Below are 25983 nucleotides of genomic sequence, written 5' to 3'. Positions count from 1 at the left end.
CATATAACGGCGATCTTCATGTCATAGCCATCGTTGACGCCGTTTTTATTCGAATTTCGTATCTTTCATCTCTACGAACTGACGCATTTGGAAGTCTCAAGTTTTTAAATGTGTGGGGCCAGAGAACACAGAATGTGTAGGGCCGCTGGTAGGGCATAGAATATAGAATAAATAATTAACTGGTTTAGGGACTGTAGACTGTAGGGGCAACGGAAATATGTTTCTCTGTTTGGGCTAGCGGCTAGAGTATACTTATCCTGGTATACCCTTATCCTTGTTTATAATATACCTAGTTGAATGTACTAGCACAGGTACTAGTACCATACTACCAAGAACGGTAAACTAATAGGATTGCTCATCTTTGTGATAATTTTGTGGCTCATCCTCATAAGACGTACGTTCGCTTCTTCCCGCGCTTCAGCTGACAGTTGTGACGTCATTGTAGCCCTTGTCAAAGCCTTCGTGGCCTTGTCATGATAGTGTGTATTATTAGTTGCCTATGGTAAACTTATAAAATAACAGCTGAGTAATGTTCAGTTAAATTATTTTGTCAATTTTAAATGTGAAAAAGGTGTCTTTAAAGTTTTTAGAGCTATAGAGTGTATAAATACGTTCATTTTGTGTTGTGGATTGTGACAAAGTGCATACTAAGTGCCCACGATTTTGTTTATTAATTGTTTTAAAGCAAAATATGCAAGTACTCTAAAAAAATGCTTTAAAGGTGATGCTGGGAACTGCTGTTGATAAAATGCATTATCCGAGTATTTAATACGATTTATACAGTTAATTTTCTATACCTCTTTACATATAACATTGTTTAAATAAATAAACTAAATAATGAAAGTTCAGATTTGGTAACCAATAAAAAGTACTATTACATAAAAAAGGTGATACAATACTTCAAAATTAATTTTAACATAATATCAAAACCGAAAAATCAAACTGCAAACACAACCAAACATATCACAACAGAAATTATCACACACTTCCACGGCAAATGTCCAAGAAAGACTGATCATTCTGATTGGTCCTGGTCCAGTCGTAGCTCAAGTCGTATTGTCGGTAAGCAAAATCCCTGTCCAAAAATTTTGACGATAAGCGCCATCATCCGTCATAATTGGGAAACTTTGCTGGAACCATGTAGTTTTCGCATGCACCTGGCGGACACTTTTGGCTGAATGAGCAGTCCTATTAGGTTAACTGTTCTTGCCATACTACCAGATACTACCGTATGATCGAGAAAAAATGGAATACAGTTGGCTTGGAAATGACGATCGTTGACATTTCCCTTTGACATTTCCCATATAATTTTACATATAAAACGACAGCGATCTTCATTTCATAGCCATCGCTGACGCCGTTTTTTTTTTCGATCATGTGGTAGTACTACTTTGGTACTACCCATGTACTACCTGGTACTAGTTGAAGCCATGTTGATTGAAGCCTGGCGTCCCTGGCGCATCCACCACGACGCGACATCAGAAAAAAATACTTTTTATTTTTTTTTTAATTAAATGAAAAACAAAAAATCCGGCGACGACAAAGGCAACTTTTGAGAGCTAGTCGTACTTCAGTAGAGACTGTAGAGCAGGGCCATGTAAGTGAAATATTAAAAATGGTTCCAGCAAAAGTTTCCCAATTATGACGGATGATGGCGCTGATCGTCAAAATTTTTGGAAAGGGATTTTGCTTACCGACAATACGACGTGAGCTACAATCGGACAGGACCAATCAGTAGAGGTGGGCCAGTCTGCGATTTTTGTGGAGCTGCTACGCTCTGCGACTGCTCCAATAAAAGCACTGTGACAAGTAAAATACATGGGCGGAGTAATTAACCTAGGAAAATTCTTCCCGCCAGTTTTATAGGTTAATTGCTTTCGTCATCATGTTCGGCACCGTTCGTTGCATTTACTTTTCTGTACAGGACTATAGTTTTGTGATTATGATAGGCAACATCATCGTCTCAAAGTTTTATTTATTTATATCGTATGTGAAAAACGGCGTCAGCGATATTATGAAATTAAGAACTTTTTTTATATGTAAAATCTATGTGGAATGTTATCGATATGTCATTACCTAGAAATTAGTTTATAATAATATAACCTGCTCGATAACAGCTAGGTTAGGTTAGGTTAATTGTACCTTGGAGCCGTTTTTTATTTCGATCAGTAGTGGCGATTTTAACGTCTGTGCAATCGGGGTAAGTCACCGACGGGCCCCAAGCCTCCCGGGCCCTTGCAAACAAGATTCGAACTTTTCCGAACTACGGGCCCCTAGAGCTCTTAAAATCGCGGCTGTACGGTACTATACTGATGTCTTAGTTTGATAGATGTTGCTATATTTTTTTAGTCTATTCAGAAGAATTTGAGTATTTCTAAGTACCAAGCACTTTGCTATAAATATCTTAAAGAGTCTGTTCAATTTCACAGAGTGGTATATATGGTAAGCAACTTAATGTTATATTCAATTCAAAGTTGAAACTGTCAAAATTTTATTAGTGACCGGTTTCGTAAATTTTCGAAATCATCATCAAAAATTAAAAAAATAAATAAAATTTATAACAAAAATAAATGATTTTTATTATAAACAACAAAACACAGATACAAAATTAACTAACAAATAAACATACTAACAAGTTAAAAATTACCTTTGTCAAAATATCTGTTTGTGATTAATATATAATACATAAATATCTTATTTAGATTCATGAAAGAAAAAAGCGAACGCTGCTACGTTTCCCGTTCCCAAACTCCCAACAGCTCCAGTACACAGAATATACTCAATATACTATGCTCCAGTCGACTTAGAAATGACGACTGTGACTGGACCATATCTTGACCGGGCGACGAGGCTAGGAGCATTTTCAGAATTTACACTATTGCCTGCTATTGCTCCTATTGCTACTCACGAGCGCAGGTGTCCTAAACTTGTATGGCGCTGAAATGTCACTGCTTTTTCTTGGAACTGGAGCATCACATGGAGCTGTGACAAAGTAGCGGACTGCGATTTCACAACCCACCTCTAATGATCAGTCTTTCTTGGACATTTGCCGCGGGAGTGTGTGTTAATTTCTGTTGTGATAAGTGTGGTTGTGTTTGCAGTTTGATTTTTCGGTTTTGATATTATGTTAAAATTAATTTTGAAGTACTGTATCACCTGTTTTTATGTAATAGTACTTTTTTTAGTTCTATGATTGTTTCTATGTTATGATTTGTTAATGTTTGTTTAACAATGTTATACCAAAGAGGTTATACTTAATATACTTATCAATTTGCATAGCCTAACTTTTTTATCAATAAACTTTGTAGATTTTCAGATTATTTAATTCCTTTTGTTTCCGTTTGTAATTTTATTTTTAAGACATATTATGTGATTGTTTCACATAATATGTTTTAAAAATAAAATTGCAAATAGCGAATAAAAATAATTAAAATAAAAAAGTGTATTTTACAATTCTCCCCGGCCCCGCACCCCTTTGGCTAACCTATAATGTCAGCTATGTCGAGAGATGGCGTTACGAAAATGGAACCGATTTATTACAAGGAACTTGGGCTTCTTTTTCGTTAGTATATTCTGTGCTGTAGAGACGACACAGATAAACACACAGAGTGCACACAGATAAACACAACAGATAAATGCATTTTATATATTTCTATTATGGAGCCCTCTATAATTTCTATGTAGATTCTTTATTATAAAATCATAAAATCAGAAAGAACAGCTTGAAACATGCTTGAAACGCGCTTGAATCATATATACATTTTTTATATACGATCTCGTGTCGCCCTTGTGCGGCCTTTTGACAAAATACATAAAATATGATGTATGGTGACGTGACATGTACGTCAGTCACGACGTCACACGTCACTTTAAATATTTAGAATCAGATGTTTTTTGTTTGTATACAATTGATGATTGAAAGCAGATTGAAAGACTCTATGGAAAGACTTAATTTGGATTATCTTGTAGAAAGCCACATTAAGTTTTAGAGGGTTTTAGTAACTGACTGTTAGGAATATTGGTATACCGGAATATTTTTCAAGATGTGTTATATAAAATTAGTTAAACAAAAACATAGGCACTTAAATATTGTTTGAAAGTTCCTCTGGCAACTCCTCTTTGCCTCTATATAGTTTACCTAAAAGCTCTATAAAAATATAAATGAATAGCTTTATAATATAATAGGATAGTTTTATAGTAAAACATGCCTCTTAATACTTGGAAAGTTTTTAACTCTATCAAAAATACTGTGTCAAAAGTTTCTGCAGATAAATTATTACAAGCTAATATTCAACAAATTAAAATTAAATTACCTATAACATTGGGTATAAATGAATATTTAAAATTAGGTGGTGAGAAATTGAATTCTGTTCAGCAATCTTTGCAAAATATTTACAATTCATCATTATCTTATACACTGAAAGACAATACAAATCATAAATCATGGAAAAAAAGTAAATCTCAGGTCTGTGATTATTTGTGTAGTAAAGGTTTGATTTGGTAATATATCTTTTGTAGTCTTCTGATATTCCTGGCCAAATATTACAACTTCTAAATTTAATTAACCTGTCCTCTACCGAGAGTAGCCTTACAGAAACTGTAGAATTGTTACTGATACAGCTAAGACAAAATTCAGAAATTCGACATATAGCTATTAAAGTAAATACTAATTTTCTGTTCTTGATGACTATATAGTAGTAATGATTTATTTAACTTTTTTAGCTTGGAGCAATTCACCTCCTTTTGAGAAAAAGATCTAAATTTCAAACAGATAAAACTATTGGTGCACTTAGAGAAGCTCTAACTATACTTGGATATATTGATCCTGTTTCCAAAAGGGGTATTCGAATTCTTTCAATTGACGGTGGTGGAATAAGAGGTGTTCTTGTTCTTGAAATGTTAAAAAAATTGGAAGAATTAACTGGCCAAAGAACCTATGATCTTTTTGATTTCATATGTGGAGTAAGCACAGGAGCTATATTAGCATATTCAATTGGAATTCACTTAAGAAAGCTAGATGACATTATTACCAGATATGAAGCACTTAGCCAAGAAATTTTCCGCCAGTCCCCATTTTGGGGCACTGGTAATTTAGTAAGGAAGCATGCTTATTATGACACTGAACTATGGGAAAAGAAATTAAAGGATTATTTAGGCGCAGATAGTCTTATATCTACATCAAGAAAACTTCAGACTCCAAAAGTGAATAGGAATATTTGATAAAAATATTAATTGTAATATTAACGATACTTTTTAGTTGTGTGTTGTGTCTGCTATTGTAAATCAGTCACAAGTACAAGCACATGTGTTTAGAAACTATTCTTTACCTTGGAAATTTCAGTCATATTATTTAGGTACACATGATCAGGCAGTATGGGAAGCAGCTAGGGCTTCTGCAGCAGCTCCAACATATTTTGAAGAGTTCAAAATAGGAAATTATATTCATCAAGTAGGTAAAGCCTCATCTACAGAATTTTTACCTGTCAGTTATGTAAGACGGATTAGAAACTAGCATATAGTATAATATAGTACCGTATGATCGAAAAAAAAACGGCGTCCAGTTGGCTCGGAAATGACGATCGATGACATTTCCCATATAATTTTACATATAAAATGACAGCGATCTTCATTTCATAGCCATCGCTGACGCCTTTTTTATTCGATCATACGGTATATTATACACTGCAAATTCTACTTTTTATCTATTATTTTATGGTTTTACCTGCGTTTTATCAATTCTTGTAATGTGTTAAGATCCTTCGCGGTCGCAAATCTGTTCTCCGCGCGCATGACGTCACTAGTAATTTTCTGTTAAGCTCCGCCAACTACATGCGCAATGTCTTCTCTCAAAAGATCCCTGGCGGTGGCAAATCGGTTCTCCGCGCGCATGACGTCACCCGGGTAGTAATTTTCTGTTAAGCTCCGCCCATTACATGCGTAATATCTATCATGGATTTTACTACAAAAGTGTATTTCTTATGGCGCACTCTCACGACTCGTGTACTTGACAAACATTTGTAATTGGTATACAGGGTATACATGGTGCGTCGGGCTTATTACTATACAGAATTTCTAAGTTATTATAGGAACTACGCCGCATTCTCGCCAGACCCTGTATGTCAATAAAAAATACTTGCCAAGTACACGAGTCGGCAGAGCGCGCCTTTATAGTTTAAATTTCATTTGTAAACATGCAAAGCTAAGTCTGCTAAAGTTTTAATCATTTGCTGATGATGCTAACATGGTTAGCCAAACGCGCGTTCAGTGTTAGAAATAAAGTGTTTTGGTGTATTTTGGTGAATTAGTGTTATGTTATTGTAATACCAAAGGTTCAAACTCCAACTGCACTTATTCTATGCAAAGCTAATTGTGAAAATAATATTGTTTTTTAATAACACAAGTTTACAAATTCGGGTCAACTTTTGGACACGAGCAGGTGAGAACGATTCTTAACGTTATTTGATGCCCTGAACTCACATCACACTCAGATCTTCAATCCGTTTGTCAAGAGGCACTAGTTTTCGAGTTCGCGCATGGCAGTAGCACTGCGCTCTTATAACGGCCCGGGTAGTTGACGCACGGTCAGTTGACGACGTTGATACTACTTGTAAACCCACAGGACGTTTTACTGCCACCTCTTCATATTAAACTTGGCCTTATTAAGAACTTTGTCAAAGCGCTCAATCGCGAAGGGCCAGCTTTCCAGTACTTAACCAAGTTGTTTCCAAAACAGTCATACGCAAAAATCAAAGAAGGAATATTTGTCGGACCTGATATTCGAAAACTAATGGCTGACGCAACGTTTACAAAATGTTTAACGCTTGATGAGGCAGCCGTATGGGCATCGTTTCAAAGTGTTGTTCACAACTTTCTTGGTAATCATAAATCACCGGATTACAAGCAAGTAATCGACAATTTGGTGCAAAATTACCACAAGATTAGAGCTCGAATGTCTCTCAAGATACATTTTCTGTATTCACATCCTGATTTTTTTCCACAAAACTTGGGCGACACGAGCGACGAGCAAGGAGAGCGGCTACACCAAGATATAGCGAAAATCGAAAGGCGATACCAAGGATTTTGGGACGAATGCATGAGGAGCGATTACTGTTGGGCCCTAATCCGTGAAACAGATCCCAAGCAGTATAAAAGACTCAGTTCAACCTCTGTTCATTTCTGATTTACATTGTTTAATTCAATAAATGACTGTTAACGGTCAAAAATAGTAAAATAATGAATTTGTTGAATATTTCGAAAACTAGAACCAATCTTACAAAATGGACTGTTGATTTGGATTCAGCTCCAAAAATTATCTTAGAAATTGCTTTTAGTTGCTCAGGTCCAGAACCGTGTATACTTGTGTAATCTTTAAACATTTCTGAACTTTGTGAAATCCTGTTATTCTGTGACACTGCAAAAATATTAGTTTTTGAATGTTGTTTAAGAAATGTGTTATTTATATTGTTAACAAAACCAGGTCAGGTCAGACCTACGCGTTGCCAAATCGAGAAGCGTCCACCATTGATGATGCCCTTGTTAAAGAATGGATCTGCAAGTTTGGTATTCCCATGGAGATTTGTACAGATCAGGGAAAAAACTTCGAGTCCAGTCTGTTCCAAGGCGTTTGCGAAGTCCTTAACATCCGCAAAACTAGGACGACTGCCTTACATCCACAATCCGATGGGATGTTGAACGCATGAACAGGATCATCAACCGTTATATGGTCATAGTAGTCTCTGATCATCAAAGAGACTGGGACAAATTCCTTCGCCTGTTCCTGCTGGCCTACCGTTCATCCATCCACAGGACAAACCGAGAATCATACAGCCAGCATCGTTATTGGACGGGAAGTCCGTCTATCTTGTGATCTGAAGTTTGGTTGCCGACCAAGATCGAATGATCGAAGCGCCGGTGATCGAATGAACAAGCACTACAACATTCAAGCCGAGCATGATGTGGGGCTATAATATGATCTTGATATATGATATATCTCCGAAGCTACAATCCTTGTGGGAAGGGCCATACGAAGTCATGGATAGGATTAATGACGTCGTATACCGAATTAGTAAATTACCGAAAAGGAAACCGAGGGTAATCCATTTCAATCGTTTGAGCCCCTACCAAGGGAAAATAGAAGATCGTGCTGGGACCGCGAGAACCTGCAGCTTTGATAGCCCTGATTTGGAGATGTCCGTTGACGACTTTATGGCCCGATACAACAACAGTGAGAAGGCTCGCTATGGAGTGACCAAAGAAGAACGAGACCACTTTTCCGTACCTCCTTATTATTAACTCGCTCACTGTGTGGCCCGATATTTGCAAATGCCCAGAGGAATAGCCACCTTCACAAAAGTTTGGGCGTGTAGGGAAACTACGCCGACAGAGAGAGAGGATACAGAAATTGGAAGCGTCTTGAGGCTAACCGGTCAAGCAAGATACATCTTCTACCTGGCCACCGAGCAAGCCGAGCTATTTCAATCTATGGAAGAGCCTGACTGAACTGAGAGAAGCCCTGCTAAACAACAACATTACACGGTTAGCCATTCCGAAGCTGGCGTATGGACTCGATGGTTTGAGTTGGCGTACAATCCGGAACATGATTGAAGTCCTGTTTAGATTTACGGAAATCGAGATCCTCGTTTGTTGTTACAACCTAAAGCGGATATCAGGAGAAAAACTGTAGAGTGCTATTTCTACCAGATTGAGTGTACCAGAAGCCGGTTTTGCAAATACCTTCATTCACCGGGTACATCTCGGGACGAGTCTGTATTGGTCTGTATCTAAGGAGGGGGTAGTGTCACAAAACCAGCCCAGCCACTAAAATTGTACAATATGAATATATCCATCCTATTTTTTGTAAATTTATTTATATTTTATTCGATGTAGGCAAATTGACAGTTTTGTTGTAAAACTGATAGATCCTGTCAGTTCTCTAGACTTCTGTCCATAGATAAAAGACTTATCTTCTGTCTTAATTCAGCAAAGGGGTCCGTTTTTCACAATGTTTTACTTGATATGTTTTGACTGAGAGGCTGCTGAGAGGTAAATGTTATGTGTAGGTAGGACATTTTAGGATTTAGTAAGGCTATTTGGCACTTGCAAATTGCAAATAATATGGGTCATCGTGTATATTGACGTTATAGGATGGAGGGATATTAGTAAACAATCCAACTGCAATAGCAGTTCATGAAGCTAAATTACTTTGGCCTAATACACCAGTACAGTGTGTAGTCTCGTTTGGTACAGGAAGAACCGTTCCAAATAAACCAGAAGTGCCTCATAAATTGTTATCTGACATTGGCTATATGGGAACATCTTGGACAAATAAATTTTATAAAATTTTGGACAGTGCAACAGATACTGAAGGTACATACAGGGTGGCCCATTAGTGTTCGGAAGTCCAACATCGTCATTGTTGTTGAAGATATGAAAAACATTTTTATACAGATATTGCATGGTTTATAAAGGGAAAACATATCTTTAAAATATTTTGTGGTATATGTGGTGTCCCAAAAAAAGTTATGATAAAGTTTTTTTTAAATTGCACCCCCAATTTTTCTGTGGAGATTTAGTTCAGCATAATCTTACCTGAGAAAAAAAACAGAGTATATTTTTGTTTCCATCACTTGCTTGGTGTTGCCATTCTATTTCATATTTACTGAAATTTTGGCTAAAACATTATATCCGAATAGTGCTTAAAACTAAAGTGAATTTAACTTTATTAATACTTAGCTATATTTTCCTAAAAACCAAGGATAACAAATTAAGTCCACGAAAGAAAATTTACATTATCTTATACAGAGTGATTTTTATAGCGTCGCTAACATTGCAATATTTAAAATGCTAATTTTTTTCAAGTAAACACCCTGTATATTATTTTTCTTTTCGATACAGAATTAAAAAATGAACATTTTTGTACTTAACGTATTCCTAAAATTTTTAGCGGTTTTGCAGATATTTGCTGTATAATATTGCATATAGGGGGTTTCAACGGTAAAACACGGACAAAGATCATTAGATGTCTAGGTGGCGTTGATAAGAACCTCGATAAGAACTTACTACAAAAGCCAAAGTAATAAGACTCTAAGTCTTAGATTTTAAGTTTGGCTTAAGTTTGGCTTTAGTATTACAAACCAGGTCTCTTTGGGGTCAATGGACGCCTTTTTTAAATTTAAGAACTTACTGTTGAAAGTTGAAAGAGTCATATGTAATATAATGCCGCGAATATCTGCGAAACCGCTAAAAAAATTAAAATTCTTTTAATACAATTTTCTTTGTATTCAAAGTTTATTTATTACTTCTCCTTCTAAAAGAAAAATAATATACAGGGTATTGTATTTAAAAAAATTGAGATATAGTCAGGGCCTATTTTTCATCTGGTCGGGCCCTAAGGCCCAAGCAAAAATTCGGGCCCTCTTTTCCAATAAAATTCAAAAATTCTCTTGTTAGTTTGGGTTAAAAAAATTAAACAATTATTTTTATCTTTTTAATAATTTTAAAAAATAAATAAACATTATTATATTCAACAAAATAAATACGTAATGAAAAAAAACAACAATTAATTCTAATTTAAAAAAATAAATTATTTTTTTAACAAAACCGAGATTTTCGCCGATTTTTTCGCCGATACCGGTATCTTTGATATAAATTTATAAATAATTTAAAAAAATGCATTAATTATATCAATCTAAAGCTTATTTTATTTAATTATATTTTCCTTATCAGAGGTTACTGTTTTTTTTCCTCTGCTATGTAAATTTACATTTGAAATTATGAATATTTTACAACCTTTGACCACCGGGCCCAAGGCCCGGGCCTTATGGTAAAATAGTCCCTGGATATAGTATTCTTATTATTGCGATTTTGGCGACGCCATAAAAATTACCCTCTATAAGATAATGTAAATTTTCCTTCGCGGGTTTATTCTGTTATTCTTGATGTCAGCCCCGGATCTACAATTTTTTTGAACCGGGGCAAAAAATTGATAGTAGCGCCCCCTCTCACCAGCGTTTGCAATAAATTAATTTAAAAAACTTACAAATATCTAGATATAGGTAGGCATTTTTCGTAAACGGGACAGAATGCGCCCTTAAGCTTCATTCAGAACCTCCGAATTAGTGGAATAAATTAGAGGTTTCAATTAGCGTAGAAGTTTGTTCCTTTAAATTCAATGTAAGCATTCAGAACGTCTAAATTAGTGGTAGTCATTTTCAATTAGTAGAAAAAGTAAACAAACTTTTGACTTTTCCACTAATTATACTTCAAATTTTGCGGGAAATGTCATTTTGGCCATTGATTAGCATCCGTCAAGAGAAATCGTGGTTAGAAATCAAAAGTTTATTGTTTTATAAGCTAAATATTTGGCTTTTTTATGGATACAACTGACTACCACAAGCTGTTGCTAGGATATTCTATTAATTTTAATTGTGTTTTTTCAACATTGTGTATGATCGTAAACTAAAAAGTAGAAAGTGTAATAATTGAAACCGCTAATTTATTCCACTAATTGCGAGGTTCTGAATGAAACTTTAGAATATGTTCAAAAACTAACTGGGCGTTTTAAAATAAAATGAATACTTGATAGAAGAACGTAAGGTGCATGCTAGGCGCTTTGTGGATCAATTTTTTTGATTTTCAACCATATTATATTATGGTTTTGGCGCCCCCTGACACTGGCGCCCGGGGCAAGTGCCTCGTTTTGCCACCCCTTAGATCCGGGGCTGCTTGATGTTAGCTAAGCCTTAAAGTTAATTTCACTCTAGTTTTTAACCATTGTTGTTAACTATAGTGTTTTTAACCAAAGTTTCAGTAAATATGAAATTAAATGGCAACACCGTATAGTGCTAGAAATAAAAATAACCAAATAATCAATATATGTACAGGGTGGGTCAAATTCGACGCTTTTAAATGGAAACGCCCTTTTCTATAGGAGATAGACGAAAACTAATATCGGTGTCTGGAGCTCAATTTTCATCAGAAACATGATGGTGAAAACTGCACATCAATATCTGTTACCGTTTCGGAGTTACGGGGTGTTTTTCAAAAATGTGCATTTTTAACAAATCGCTGTAACTTTTTTGCTATGGAAAATTTTGTATTTCTATGAAAACATTTCCAAAGCACCTTTTTACGTAGAATTTAATGGTTTAAGTATAATTTTTTTAAAATTAATAATTTAAGAGTTATCAACAGAAAAATTGATTTTTTATTTGGCACACCCTCTATATTTTTAATTAACTGTAAAGAATTTAAAATTACCTTTCCAAAAATATAGCACACTTGATACTTTGTTATAATCCCCTTCGAAATACAGAATTTTTAAAAGTTCGCCACTTTTAACTATAGTAGGCTTTGGACCCCTTATTGCTGATATACCCTTAATGGAACTCGAAAACATATTTTTCCAGCAAGACGATGCACTGCCTCTGAACGCTGAAGTTATCAGGAAATTTTTGCAGCCAATTTCAAGAATAATTGAATAGCTTACCAAGATCCCAGCCGTTGGCCGTCGAGGCCGCCTGACTTAGTGCCCCATCTAATCCTATGGATATATTTGCGGAAGAATAAAGGTTCCTTATTCCGTATAATCTAGACAAGAATTAGAAATACTTAGCAGTTATGAGAGAGTATCTTTCACCCCTACTGAGTTAATGAATTCCGCGAGAAATGTTCAAAAACTGCCCCGTCTGTCTAACAGAAGACGGTTAATATGTCGAACACCTGTAGCAAAATCTCATGTCTTGGTTTGCTATTTATTTTTATTGTTATTAGATATAGTTTAAATGTGTTGATGTTGGTTAAATATATTTTAAATTGTTATAAAATTCTGCATCTCTAATAACAAATATTATTTTCGTTTTAATTGATGCTCACAGCTTGAATTTTTTGCATTATAGCCGGTGCCGTTCAAAGCCTACTTATTTAAAGCGGGCAAATTTTTATATACTCTATATTTCGAAGAGGAATCGAGCAAAATATCAAGTGTGTTATATTTTTGGAAAGGTAATTTTAAATTCTTTTCAATAAACTAAAAATATACAAGGTGTCTCATATAAAAAATCAAATTTTCTGTTGATAATTCTTAAATTATTAATTTTAAAAAAATTATACTTAAAACATTAAATTCTACGTAAAAAGGTACTTTGGAAATGTTTTCATAAAAATAGAAAATTTTCCATAGCAAAAAAGTTACAGCGATTTATTAAAAATGCATATTTTTGAAAAACACCCCGTAACTCCGAAACGGTAACAGATATCGATATGCGGTTCTCACCATCATGTTTTTGACAAAAATTGAGCTCCAGACTCCGATATTAGTTTTTGTCTATCTCCTATAGAAAAGGGTGTTTCCATTTAAAAGCGTCGAATTTGACCCACCCTGTACAGAAACCACATATGTACAGAAACATTGGGGATGCAATTAAAAAAAAACAAAAACTTTATCATAACTTTTTTGGGACCCTGTATACAATAAAATATTTTTAGGATATGCCTCTCTATAAATCATGCAACATTTGTATGAAGCTTTTTTTCATATCTTTGACAAGGACGACGATATTGGACTTCCTCGCACTAATGGGCCACCCTGTGTATAAAAATAATAAAAAACTAAAATTAGAAAGTAGATAAAATAAAAAAAAAATATTTCAGTAATATATTTTTATTTATTATGTTGTTATATTTTTCCTTTAGATTTTATTTTCTAAAATATATTGTTAATAATTTTAGCTGTGCATGTTATCACAGATGTTATGCTACAACGACGACGATATTGCACTTCCTCGCACTAATGGGCCACAATGTATACCGGGTGCGTCTCGAAAGTGGCTCATCCCTATAAGGCAGGGTTTCTTAAAGTGTGGTCCACGAACCCCTTGGGGGTCCATAGCATATGTATCAGGGGTCCGCGGTCCGCAATACGCCAATTAACTGTAAACATATTTATTAAGAAAAGAAGTAGTGTAGGGCGGCGAATTCAGTAGGTATTTAATCACTAAACACTACGCGATGGGCGTATGGATCAAAAAAACAAAGTTGAAGCTGTTCTCTTATCAAACGATGTTATTCATTCTAGAATTGGTGAAATGTCGTCAAATGTTTTACAATAAGTTGTCGAAGAATTAATTGCTTCACCGTTTCCATTCAGCATTCAATTGGATGAAAGCACCGATGTGTCACAATGTAGCCAATTCTTGGTATTTGTCCGTTAACAAGACACACGTAGTATTAAAGAAGAGTTTCTTTTTTGCAATTCACTATTGGAGACTACAAAGGCTTCAGATGTTTTTGAAATGACAAAAAGGGGTTTCAACGAATAAAATATAGATTGGAAGACTAAACTTGGTAGTATTTGCACCGATGGAGCTCCCGCAATTCTTGGTAGTACGTCTGGTTTCGCGACTTTGGTCAAGAACGAGATCCCTTATGTCATAATAACTCATTGTGTCTTACATCGACATGCGTTGGTTTCACGGACTTTACCTACATTTCTGAAGTAAGTTATGTCTACATGTGTCAAAATAATTAACTTCATCAGAGGAAGAGCCTTAAACCACCGCCTGTTTAAAAGACTTTGTCAAGAAATGGGGTCAAAACATGAAGTACTGCTTTACTACACAGAAGTTCGTTGACTGTCAAAGGGACAGGTCTTAAAGCGATTGTTTGAGTTGAGGACAGAAGTGTTACTTTTTCTAAAAGATAAAGGAAATTCATTGTCTGATTATCTTGAGAGCGAAGATTTTGTAAGGGGGCTAGCATATTTGGCAGATATATTTACTCAATGAATGAGATTAACTTGTCTCTTCAGGGCTCAGATGCATCGTAGATGCATCTGAACGGTTGAAAGGTTTCATATGTAAACTGCCACTTTGGAAAAGGAGGGTGGAATCTGCAAATTTTCCGATGTTTGAAGAGTTAATAGCACAAGGTGACGGCAACACGATATCAAAAGTGCTACAGAAAGAGGTGTCTAAGCATTTGGATACATTGCAAACTTCTTTTGAAGGCTACTTTAACTTAGAATCGCTTGAAAATGACACGTGGATGCAGGGTCCATTTATAATCGACACGGATAATATCAGCGATGAAGATCTCATTAAAGATTACTTAATTGACCTGAGATCAAAAAAATTTTTGAAAGCTGAATTTCATGCAAAAGATCTTGGCGAGTTTTGGTGTTCTTTAAGTCAAGCTTACCCTCTTCTTGTCAAGCGAGCTATGTCCGTTCTGATACCATTTGCTACTACGTACTTTTGCCGAGGCAATGTTCTCGGTTCTGATCTCAATAAAAACAAAAAAGTCGCAACCGATTGAACGTCGCAGATGATATGCGCCTTGCCTTGTCGAAGATAACCCACAATTTAACGTTCTCATTGAGGCTAAACAGCAGCACCCTTCTCACTAATTTACTAGTGTAGGTGTAATAAATCTACTAATAAACGTTTTATTTTTATGTAAATATGTTTTTTTTTATTTTCCTCCATTATTTCTGATAGGGGTCCATGGAATTGTACAAACTGCGAAAGTGGTCCGTGACTGCAAAAAGTTTAAGAAACCCTGCTATAAGGTATCACATAAAAAACGAGATTTGGTATGATAGTATATGTCATAAATTAGGATTGATTGACGTATCCAATTGTTTTTGGTCACTTCCTGTTCCACAGGAAATGACTACAACTTTTGATTTTTAAATGGCACCCTCGGTTTATTTCTACTTTATTCGATAGAAAATGACACTCTGAATAGACTGACATGTCATATGTCAACTTTTGACAATTTTGTTTAAAAAAAATTGTATTTTAAATTTAAATCTAGAGTGCCATGGCCGCGTTAAAAACACTAATTTTTAATCAAGGAGCCTTGAAAAAATAGATTTGATCGTCTAATGTTTTTCGTGTCTTGTCCCGGCCGGCTAAAAGATGCTCAAATCGTAGTTTTAATCATATCTAAATTTTTCTAAATGGAACAAGGGTGTCTCATTAGCATATTTGAAAAAAGCATTTTTTTACGAGTAATTTGATACCACACACTTGGTATTTCGTCTCATATTGTCGTTATGAACCAAATATTACAATTTCAAATAAACCATATTTGAAAATGTCAAAAGTTGACATTATATGTCATTATATTCAGAGTGTTAGTTTCTATCGAATAAAGTAAAAATATACTAAGGGTGCCTTTAAAATTAAAAGTTGTAGTCATTTCCAGTAAAACAGGAAGTGACAAAAAACAATTGAATACGTCAATTAATCCTAATTTATGTCAAATACTAACGTACCAAATCTTGTTTTCTTATCTGAAAAAATAAAAAAGTTATAGGGGTAAACCACTTTCGAGACGCACCCGGTATATATAAAAAATAATAATAAACCTAAAATTAGAAAGTAGATAAAATAAAAAAAATATTTCAATAATATTTTTTTTTAAATTTATTTATATTTTTTTATATTGTTCCTTTAGATTTTACTTTTTAAAACAGATGTTAATAATTTTAGCTGTGCATGTTATGCTAAGCGACTTGCTACCAGAAAATGTTTATTACCGTTTCAATCCTTACTTAAGTGAAATGGTGGGAATGGTAGAGAGCGATCAAAAGAAACATGAGCAATTAAAGAGGGACGCCGTAATGTATTTGAGAAGAAACGAAGACAAGTTTCAGGAAGCAGCGAAAACACTGATGTTAAAGAAAAAAATTACCCAAGAAATAAAGGACAAAATTAATCTACAGAGACAGATTATTGGAATATAAATTGTAATTTAGAGGAAGTTATTGTTAAGTGTTTGTATAAATTAATAAATAATTAATGCGATTATTCAAGGAGAATAACGTTACTCATCAGTTTAACTATCTACTCTAGTCATATAATTAGATCTCATACATTTGGAGTTAAATAATTTATAAAAATAGAATTAACAATGTTTATTTTTAACTGTAATTATGTAAGACATAAAATTGACTTTAAATATAATTTATTTTGTTCAATTAGTATTACTAATTTTAAATACTGAAGTCATGTCGACAAAAGAGAGTCTTAGGTCGGATATGGGAGCCAATCGTTATGACGATCTTGTAAGTCTGAGAGAGGAAAACTCGAAGTGTTTATTACATAGTTACTTAACCCAGCGCTTTACTCGTGATCTTGGAAAAATACTTGCACTTCTCTCTTTGTTCAATTTAAAGTATAACACACTGACTGTACTCTTCGTACACAGGAAAATCGCCACCCAAAGCCTGGCGTTGCCGACCGTGTATGTTTTAGATATATCAAATTAGTTATCAGAGTGTTTTTCAAATAAAACTCCGGATCTCCTTCACTACTCCTTTATTCCGTTGTTATACCACAGCCGACTTACGACCACCTACGTTATACATGGAAATTTGTGTAACCACCTAGAAATTCGACAATCTTATGTAGGTAACAAGTAACAAGGATTCTGAATTCTGAGGTCAGTTTATAAAAACTATCGAGACTGGTGCTCTGACTCTCCACATGTCCTGTGTAAGAGAATAAGCGTTATAAGTGAAGCGGGAGTAATCAAAAATTATAAAACGGCCTCTACACTACTCGTGAAGTAAGCCAAAATAGGCGAAAGCCGAATAGCGAAGAGGGTTATTTCGTTTTCAATATGTATACCAAATGCCAAATAACCCTCTTCACTATGCGATCATGATCTACTATCATCTACTTTGGCCTACTTTGCAAGTCGTGTAGAGGTCTCTGCTAGATGTCTTAGTACTTGAATATTTGCGTACTTGGCAAGTATACTATATATCTGTAAATAACATTTTTTTTGCAACAAGCTTGGCGCTCACTGGGCGCGACGAGTGACAAATAATTGCACAAGTAAACCACTCACACTACATGACAAGTATACGCCAATAACAAATGTTTGTATAAATACACGAGTCTCAATTAGGACAGCAATGTTCCAATTCCGTCCATTGAAAGAACATTAGAGGGAGGGCACCTAACTCCCAACCCTCCTATATAATCCTCTCTGTCTATTGCAAAAAATTTAATGGTATGGAAATTTGGAAAAGTATGAACGGAATTAACCCTTTTAGAACAAGCAAAAAATATTATGGAGAAAGCATTTTTCTCAAAAAGTCAATAATAAATACGTTTTTCCTTTTGCAAAGACAATCTGGGGACGTACTGTATACAGGGTGTTTCAATAAACATGTGCCATTTCTCGTGGGGAGATTCCTCACGTAAAAATAAGATTTATTTTTCATATCAACATTGGTCCGATTCTGCTTTGCTTCGTAGCTACAGGTTGTTAAGTATCAATATTTTTTGCTTTATTATAATTTTCTTCCAAGGCTTTTAGCGTTTCGAATGAATTTTTGATGGTAAAAGTTACTACAAATGCGATATATTTTACATCTAAAACAGTGTTGATATATTCACCAGGGACGTGCGTATGGGTTATCACTGGAATATTTTTCTAAAAAAAGCATGTACGCCACTAACTTTTTCTCTTGTTAGCAAAATAGTGTAAGCAGTTTAATGCCGATTAAAAGTTGTCGGCTTGATATTTCGTCGATTTCGGCCTCCTTGATAAAATAAACGTAATTTTATTAATTTGCCTTGATTCAAGTCTAATAGCAACCTCTAAAAAAATTAATATCATTAACTTGCGAAAGTTTTAAATAAGTACTCATTTATTCCTCATCAAAAATATGATAACAAGATCCTATAAACATGGATATGGAAATGCAAAGTTTTAGAGTTACAGGATGTTAAAACTTTTTAAAGTTAAGTTTTTTGTAACTATCTTAAATACCATTATTTTTTTATTTGAAATTGCTGTATGTTGGACTAATAGTAATAATATTTAATAATAAATTAGGTAAAATATATAATTTTATTAATTATTGTGATTAATAAAATTGCGTTTATCTCATCAAGGAGGCCGAATTCGACAAAATATCAAGAGATAACTTTTAATTGGCACTAAACGGCCTACACAATTTTGATATCAAAACAAAAAGTCAGTGGCGCACATGTTTTTTTTGAAAAATATTCTAGTGATAACCCATATGCACGTCTCTGATGAATTTATTGACACTTTTTTAGCATTAAAATATGTAACACTTATAGTAACTTTTACTCTCAAACACACTGTAGCACGAAACAAAGCAGAATCGGACCTATGTTAATATGAAAAATAAGTATTTTCATGTGAGGAATCACATGATGAGAGATGTCACATATCAACTAGAGATGTGACATGTTTTTTGAAACACCCTGTATAAAAGAATTCATTTTCTCAGTATATTTAAAAATTCCTTTCAATAAATTTCTAGACATTATTTTCACTGTAAAAGTAAGTTTGTAAAAATCTGTGATTCGCTTCGTGGTCTTATTCACAGGTCTTATTTCTCCAAAATTGAAACAGAAAGGCGTTTAAATAAAACTACAGTATTTATCTTAAGGATTTTTTGGTTTATTCATCGGATGTTCTCAGGAAGCTGCCATTTACGAAATAACCTTTCCAGTTACAAGTTTTAATACATTTTAGGTATATATACGAATATTTTAAACAAAAATACATTCTATTTAGAGGCGTGAAGCCTTTTATACAATAAATATATTTGGAGCCTTACAGGCTATATCAATTCGACAGATTTCTTTTTGTAATTGCACATTTTAGGCACTATTGTTCTTTTCCAAATTCACATATTGGAAACATATTCTGACACAGCTACCGGTATATTATATAAAATAATAACAACCTCTGTGTACAATACTGATTAGGGAATGTCTTTAAAAATATGAGCACTGCAAGAAAAATATTGTACTAAATTTTTTTGTCTATTAATACTATTAATACGCTTATTTTTCGTTATATTTTCATACCTATCCAAGAGAGATACATACAATAATAATTATATTTGCACTAAAAATCTTACATAGGCTGGATAGATACGAAAACATTTTTTAAGTTGTTCATTTTTCTTGCAATGTCTGTCTTAAAATCTAAACTAAATAAAAATAATCTCAACAATAATAAATAATTTATCCTTAAATATATCAGTAGAATAATGAAATTCATGAATATTACGGTTAAATTAATTCCTTTCAGCCATCTAAAGGAATTTAATTCAACATTAAGGGGAAATGCAAAAAAATAAATTAAAAGAGGAACTGATATATTCGCGGGAGACAAAAAAAATTAATACTTTGTATACAAAAAAATGACGTGATGTGATCTGAACATTATGCATTTTTTCCATAATGTGTTATCTATATAATATCTACTTTCTTCAGCTGGATATTTGTGTGTAGAATAATAGCTATATGTATGATTTGAGATTCTATTTTAAAATACTGATCAACGAACAATTCCACTAAGACATCATTATTCTTCATCTAACGCGCTAAATAAATATTACGTATAAATAAATAAATAACAAATAATAAAAAAGTAACCAAACAAAGTAGAGATTCAAACACTCTGTCAAGTTGTCTATAACTTACTTAATATATTAATTGCCTAATGGTGAGTGTAGAGGACTAGAATAATAGAACATGAGAGATTACACTCCGCATTATTTTTTTTATTTTATTTTGCTAGGTATTCGATCATTTTTCTAAACTTAGGCATATCTTCGGTCAGGAGTAGGGATTCGACACATCCATCGAAGTAGCTAGTTGAAAAACACTTGGACCTACAGAAAAATAAAAAAAAAGAATTAATAATAGTTTGCAAGAGGGTGGTTCGTTAGTAAAATGGGTTATAGACATGATACAATATAACAGGCAAGACGGAACATGATGCGAAGATCAGGATTTTTAAAAAAAAATCGGGTTTCAAAAATGTACCCCTGTAAAATATTTGGGATTAGACGGTGATAAGTGGAAAAAATTGTGAAAAATCTGTTAACGAAACTCGATAATTGTGACAGTGATATTTTCATTAGCGCTTTTGACAAAAAAAAGTAAATTAAACATTGTCGCTCAGATGTGCGCACAATTTTTAAGATCATTTTTTTAAGACTTCTACTGTGACGTTGTTTTTATTCGATCACAGGGTACATTTATTCGTAGGCCAATAGTTAAATTTTATTAATAGTGAAAAGTATTATATCATAAGAGATTAGTAAATAATATGAATGAATGTACCTAAAATATGATCAAACAATTTTATGATCAAGCATGCTTTGTATGGTGACAGAAAAACAATTCTTATAAGATTGTTTAAAACAATTTAGGAAGTAGCCAAATAATATTTTTATATTCATACAATAAAGATGAAAACAGCCTCATAACTGTAACCGCTTTTTGTTAGTTTTGTTTAACTTTTTTTTCGACAAAGCTCTCAACAAATTTGAATTTTTGCAAAGTTATGACGCTTTTCAGTCTGTTTTATATTATTTCTTCTTTATTTATTGCATAACTTATTTTTATGAAAGTGTTGCAAAATCTGGCAAGACATTTGTGTCAGGACTTGATTTACAGTAAAATCATTGTTTGTATCTTAGGGCGGATTCTGACGACTCGTGTACATGGCAAGTACGCCAATATTTGCGTAATTGGCAAGTATACTATCTTTGAAAAAATAGGTATATGTGGGTCGAGTGACAAATAATTGCACAAAGAAACCACTCATGCCCCATGGCAAGAATATCCCAATAACAAAAATGTTTGTCAAGTACACGAGTCCTTAGAAAGAGGCTTCAAAAAATACTTGTGTAACTCGTTAGCCTAAAGCCGAAGCGCTATATACGTTGCCAAGTATGCAAATATTGGTGTATTTGCCAAGTACACGAGTCATCAAAGGCCGCCTTAATAAATAACTTACAAATTTTATATAGATGCCTGACGTACTAGTGCCTGAGCCTGTATGCCAATAACAAAAGTTTGTCAAGTACACGAGTCGTCTGAGCGCACCATCATCATAAAGGCGAACTCTGACGACTCATGTACTTGACAAACATTTATTATTGGTATATACTTGTCATGTTGTGAGTGGTTTACATGTGCAATTATTTGTCACATGTCGTGCCGCGTGAGCGCTAAACTTGTCGATTACAAATGAAAAAAATGTTGTTTCCAAAGATGGCTTACTCGCCAAGTACGCAAATATTGGTGTACTTGCTAGGTACACGAGTCGTTAAAGTCCGACTTAAGAAAAGTATGAAAAATAATGGCACAAATTTTCCACAAAGTAATATTATGTTACCAGTAGTAAGCCTATTTATAAACTTCTCTCTGGTTAATTACATAATTACCCCCATTACCCCTCCCGTATGTAATGGAAATTAATACATTAGATTTTTTAATCTGTCAAAGTCCACTTGACCATAAAACTTTTTGATCATACGGTATTTTAGATTAATTTTTACTTGTTACAAATCATGGTATTAACATTAACAGTACTAGTTTAAGTTGAAAAATATTAAAAGGGTTAGTGGATTAGGTTGTTAGGGCTACGTAAAATGGACGAAAAAGTTAGTAACGCCAACAAACAGGTACATATTAGATGGTTAGACAAATTATTAGACAAGACGACGTGCCACTGAACGGTTTATTGTAGTACCTAAACCCCTGGCTCTGCTCCATGTAACTGTTTTATCCAACTCTGTATTTCTTCCATTTCGTCGGAAAGTTGTAAGGTTTCAAGACAGCCCTTGAAATAGTCTGTGGTAAAACAGTTTTTCCTGGAAGAGAATTAAAATGGCTGATAACATTTTTTATTCGACCTTTTTATTGTTTTATATATTAAAATAACAATATATTTTATTTACTATATACAATTTCGGAGGCATTAAAGTGTATACAATACAACAATTTTACGACAGATTTTTCTTAGATCTATATTGGACGTTTCAAATATATATTTGATAGCAATTAAACTTTTAGTTACGTAATCGAGGGCGCGATTTTTAAATTCATTGTTGCCAACCATGGACATATTCGGCGCCGGGCTGACTAACTCGAATTTAAATTTCCCGCTGGGCATTCAGGTGGTAGCTCTGCTGCAAAAAATGTCAAGGTGCCACATTTATTTATTTATTTCTTGACATTGTCATCCGTTTTGACATTTTAGTTTTGTATTACTTTAGAGTGAGTTTTTGGTTTAAATGAATTATGTTGTGATACTTTAAGCTTAAAAATGTTTACTATAGCAGACCTCGAAGTCGAACATTGTTCTTTTTAGCTTTTAGTGCGAAGTGTACAAGATAGCTTAATAGCCATAAAAACTCATCGCAACTTTATTAGAATATTTTGAACCGGAAAGCGGTAGTAATGGCCCTTAAGTGCTGTTAAGGAGGTGAGTTTTGTTGATGTAAATAATAACGGTTACGGGTTTACGCTATGATTATGGCACTAAAAGAGATGCAAATATATGTAGAAAAAATCTCATTTTTTTTAAAAATAAATCATTTTTTTTTTTGAATTTTCAAACTTGAAGAACTCGGTTATGTTGGACGGTAAAGGGAAAAAAATATTTTTATCGATATCTACCAGCCCTGGAAATATTTGCACTTATCTAAGACTTACCCTGTGTATTGTTTTTTTTTTCAAATGGAACACCCAATATTTTATACCATAAATCAACACATTTTTTAAATTATTTTTGATTTTTTTGTGAATGGTTAAAAAATTGAATTATTTTCTGAATCAGAAATTGCATCGATTCAAAATCCTTTAAAAACAAAGCAAGGTCGTTTTTGTAATATACCAATAATTATTAAATTGGAAGTCCCCAACCACTGGACAGAAATAGAAAGGAAATATGAAACGGATGCTTATTAATTTAATAGTTTATAAGAACAATGGGCCTTTTTAAGATGAACAACGCCGAAACTATTTCGAATGCCTTTCAATCCAATTCGTGGTAAGGAAGGTTATGAAGATAATACGTTTTTAATTTGTTTGCTGCTCGTTGACATCGATCAGGTACTAAACACAGAAAGAAACTGTCTGCTAGACACTCTTTGAATTGTTTTGATTATGAAGTGAATCATCTTACATAAATATCTGGAATAAGCTGAATGTACGTGTCGTTAGAATTGTAACAGGACACGCATTTTGCTCACATTGCACGTTCTAATCTAATTGCATTTTTTGGAAGAAGCAGCCGAGAATTCCAAGAATGTGCGAAGAATAAAACAACAATCCTTCGCTAGAATTTGGCGAGATTCAGAAATGTAATACCTACTGTCTTAGAAATCGTTGTTAATTTGATATTATGTACCAGGTGTTGCATCAGGAACGGAGTTACATTAGAAAAACCAAAAAACCTTAACGTCATTAATTAATCCTAAAATTTTAGGATTATTTATTAAAGTGAATAAAGAAGAAAAAGTGACATGGCAAAGTGATTTTTTTTTTCGATTTTCACTTGGGATTCGAGGCAGCATCATCGACTGTCTTAATTTAAATATATCATTGATTTTTTGTCACTTTTTAATGCTCTGTATAACTACAAAAAAATGTCATGAAAGTTATAACCATAGATGAAAGACTTATAATATGTTATAGCATACCATTTGATTGCTATGACAAAATAGAATTTCGAAACAAGGCCGTTTTAATAGGGTTGCCAGACGTCCAGATTAATCCGGTCATGTCCGGATTTTGACTACATCCGGTTGGGTCCGGGCGGATTTTTCATAAGCGTCCGGATCTTAATGTTCCATTAAGAAATGTGGCAATAATTCAAAATAATATATTAGTTTTAATAAATTTAGTTGTTTAAAAATCGTTGATAAATTCAGCAGTGTAAATTCATTGTTTCACTTCGTAAGTTTTAGTTTTAAGTTTTGAAAGTTATAAGTGTATTTTTTTAACGTCACAAAAGTATTACATGTGTTATCTGTGGTATTATGTGGTTTTATTTTTGGGACGTGATTGACAATATAAAAAAGTCATTTTAACGCCTAGACGTAAAAGTAAAGCACTTTTAAGCCTCGCCTGTATATCAAACATACAGCCTCACCACAAAAAGTGTCATTTTTACTCCTATTAAAACAATATACTATTTTTTCAAAAGTCACAAAAGTATTAATTTTTGCGACGTCATTGACAACATAAAACAGTCATTTTAACGCCTAGACATAAAAGTAAAGCACTTTTACGCCTAAGCACAAAAGTACGAAAATATATTATTAAACTGACATAAATTAAAGTATTAAAGTGTCAAATTCAACACGCGGAACCATAGTTTCACGATACATAATTACTTACAAGACATTACTTTTAAATCTTTTTATATTATTTGTAACGTTTGAAATTGTTTAAAAAATTATTTATGGTGTTTGAAAAAAAATAGCATAGTCTGTTCGGAGTAAAAATGATTTTTCGTGCCTCGCCTGTATGTCAAACGTACAGCCTCGCAACTGTTTCATTCATTGTTACTTCTAATAAAACAATATACTATTTTTGCTCTTAGGTATATCGCTAAAAAATTATGACGTCCGGATTTTGTCCGGATTTTTGGGAGGCTTGCCCGGGGTGGACAAGTTTTCATCTGGTAACCCTACGTTTTAATAACCACTGACAAAGTACCTAATTAGACATCGATACCAAGTTGATTAAAATCGATTCTTTTTTAAATCGAGATATAATTTGAAAGTAAAAAAAATTGACCTCCCTCCACTTTATTTTTGATAATAGATCAAAATAGTCTGAAACAAAAAGGTGGTTAAACTGGTTGAAAAATACATATCCTTATAAAATAAGACATATATCTACTTTAAACATACATCATTAAGGGAAATTTAAGAAAAAAAAATGGGAATTTTCAATTTTGTATTACTGCTACGCCCACTAGCTGCGAAATTCTAAACTAGAAAATAATTTGGAGCGATTTTTTTTAGCCCATTTTCCTATAAATATCTTCCATTATCAATCCCTGCTGATAACCGATAACTACATCTGTGATTGGACCATCCTTTATAAGGGTTACAATGGAACCCAAATGCTACCGTCTTCTTACGGTTGTTAATACCTCTATCGATTGGATAATATC

At 33.6% G+C, this 25983-nt stretch overlaps 2 protein-coding genes across 3 annotated transcripts in view; one reads left to right on the top strand and one right to left on the bottom strand.

The window, feature by feature from the left end:
* The first annotated feature begins 3869 nt into the window (after positions 1–3869).
* On the top strand, positions 3870–16984 carry LOC115880765 (calcium-independent phospholipase A2-gamma-like). 2 transcript variants are annotated; one of them, XM_030898049.1, is made up of 6 exons: positions 3870–4465; positions 4519–4659; positions 4723–5202; positions 5258–5449; positions 9144–9366; positions 16494–16984. In XM_030898049.1, the coding sequence occupies exons 1-6, from the start codon at positions 4205–4207 to the stop codon at positions 16745–16747; spliced, it is 1551 nt and encodes a 516-aa protein (XP_030753909.1). In that variant the 5' UTR covers positions 3870–4204; the 3' UTR covers positions 16748–16984. The 2 variants fall into 2 exon arrangements, with proteins under 2 accessions (XP_030753909.1, XP_030753910.1); XM_030898050.1 differs by lacking the exon at positions 9144–9366 and having other exon boundaries at positions 3871–4465; positions 5258–5453.
* Positions 16985–19432: 2448 nt separating this feature from the next.
* Positions 19433–25983, bottom strand: part of LOC115880766 (ion transport peptide) — an 84853-nt gene continuing 78302 nt past the window's right edge. Inside the window, exon 3 of the mRNA XM_030898051.1 lies at positions 19433–20674. Coding sequence (XP_030753911.1) covers positions 20569–20674 — 106 coding nt within the window. The 3' untranslated portion in view covers positions 19433–20568. The remainder of the gene's footprint in view (positions 20675–25983) is intronic.

Source organism: Sitophilus oryzae, unplaced genomic scaffold (genome assembly GCF_002938485.1).
Source record: "Sitophilus oryzae breed Bouriz unplaced genomic scaffold, Soryzae_2.0 scaffold_1657_pilon_pilon, whole genome shotgun sequence".
NCBI lineage: Eukaryota > Metazoa > Arthropoda > Insecta > Coleoptera > Curculionidae > Sitophilus > Sitophilus oryzae.
The sequence above is the reverse complement of the archived record's forward strand: the minus strand, read 5'-3'. Positions and strand labels throughout refer to the sequence as shown.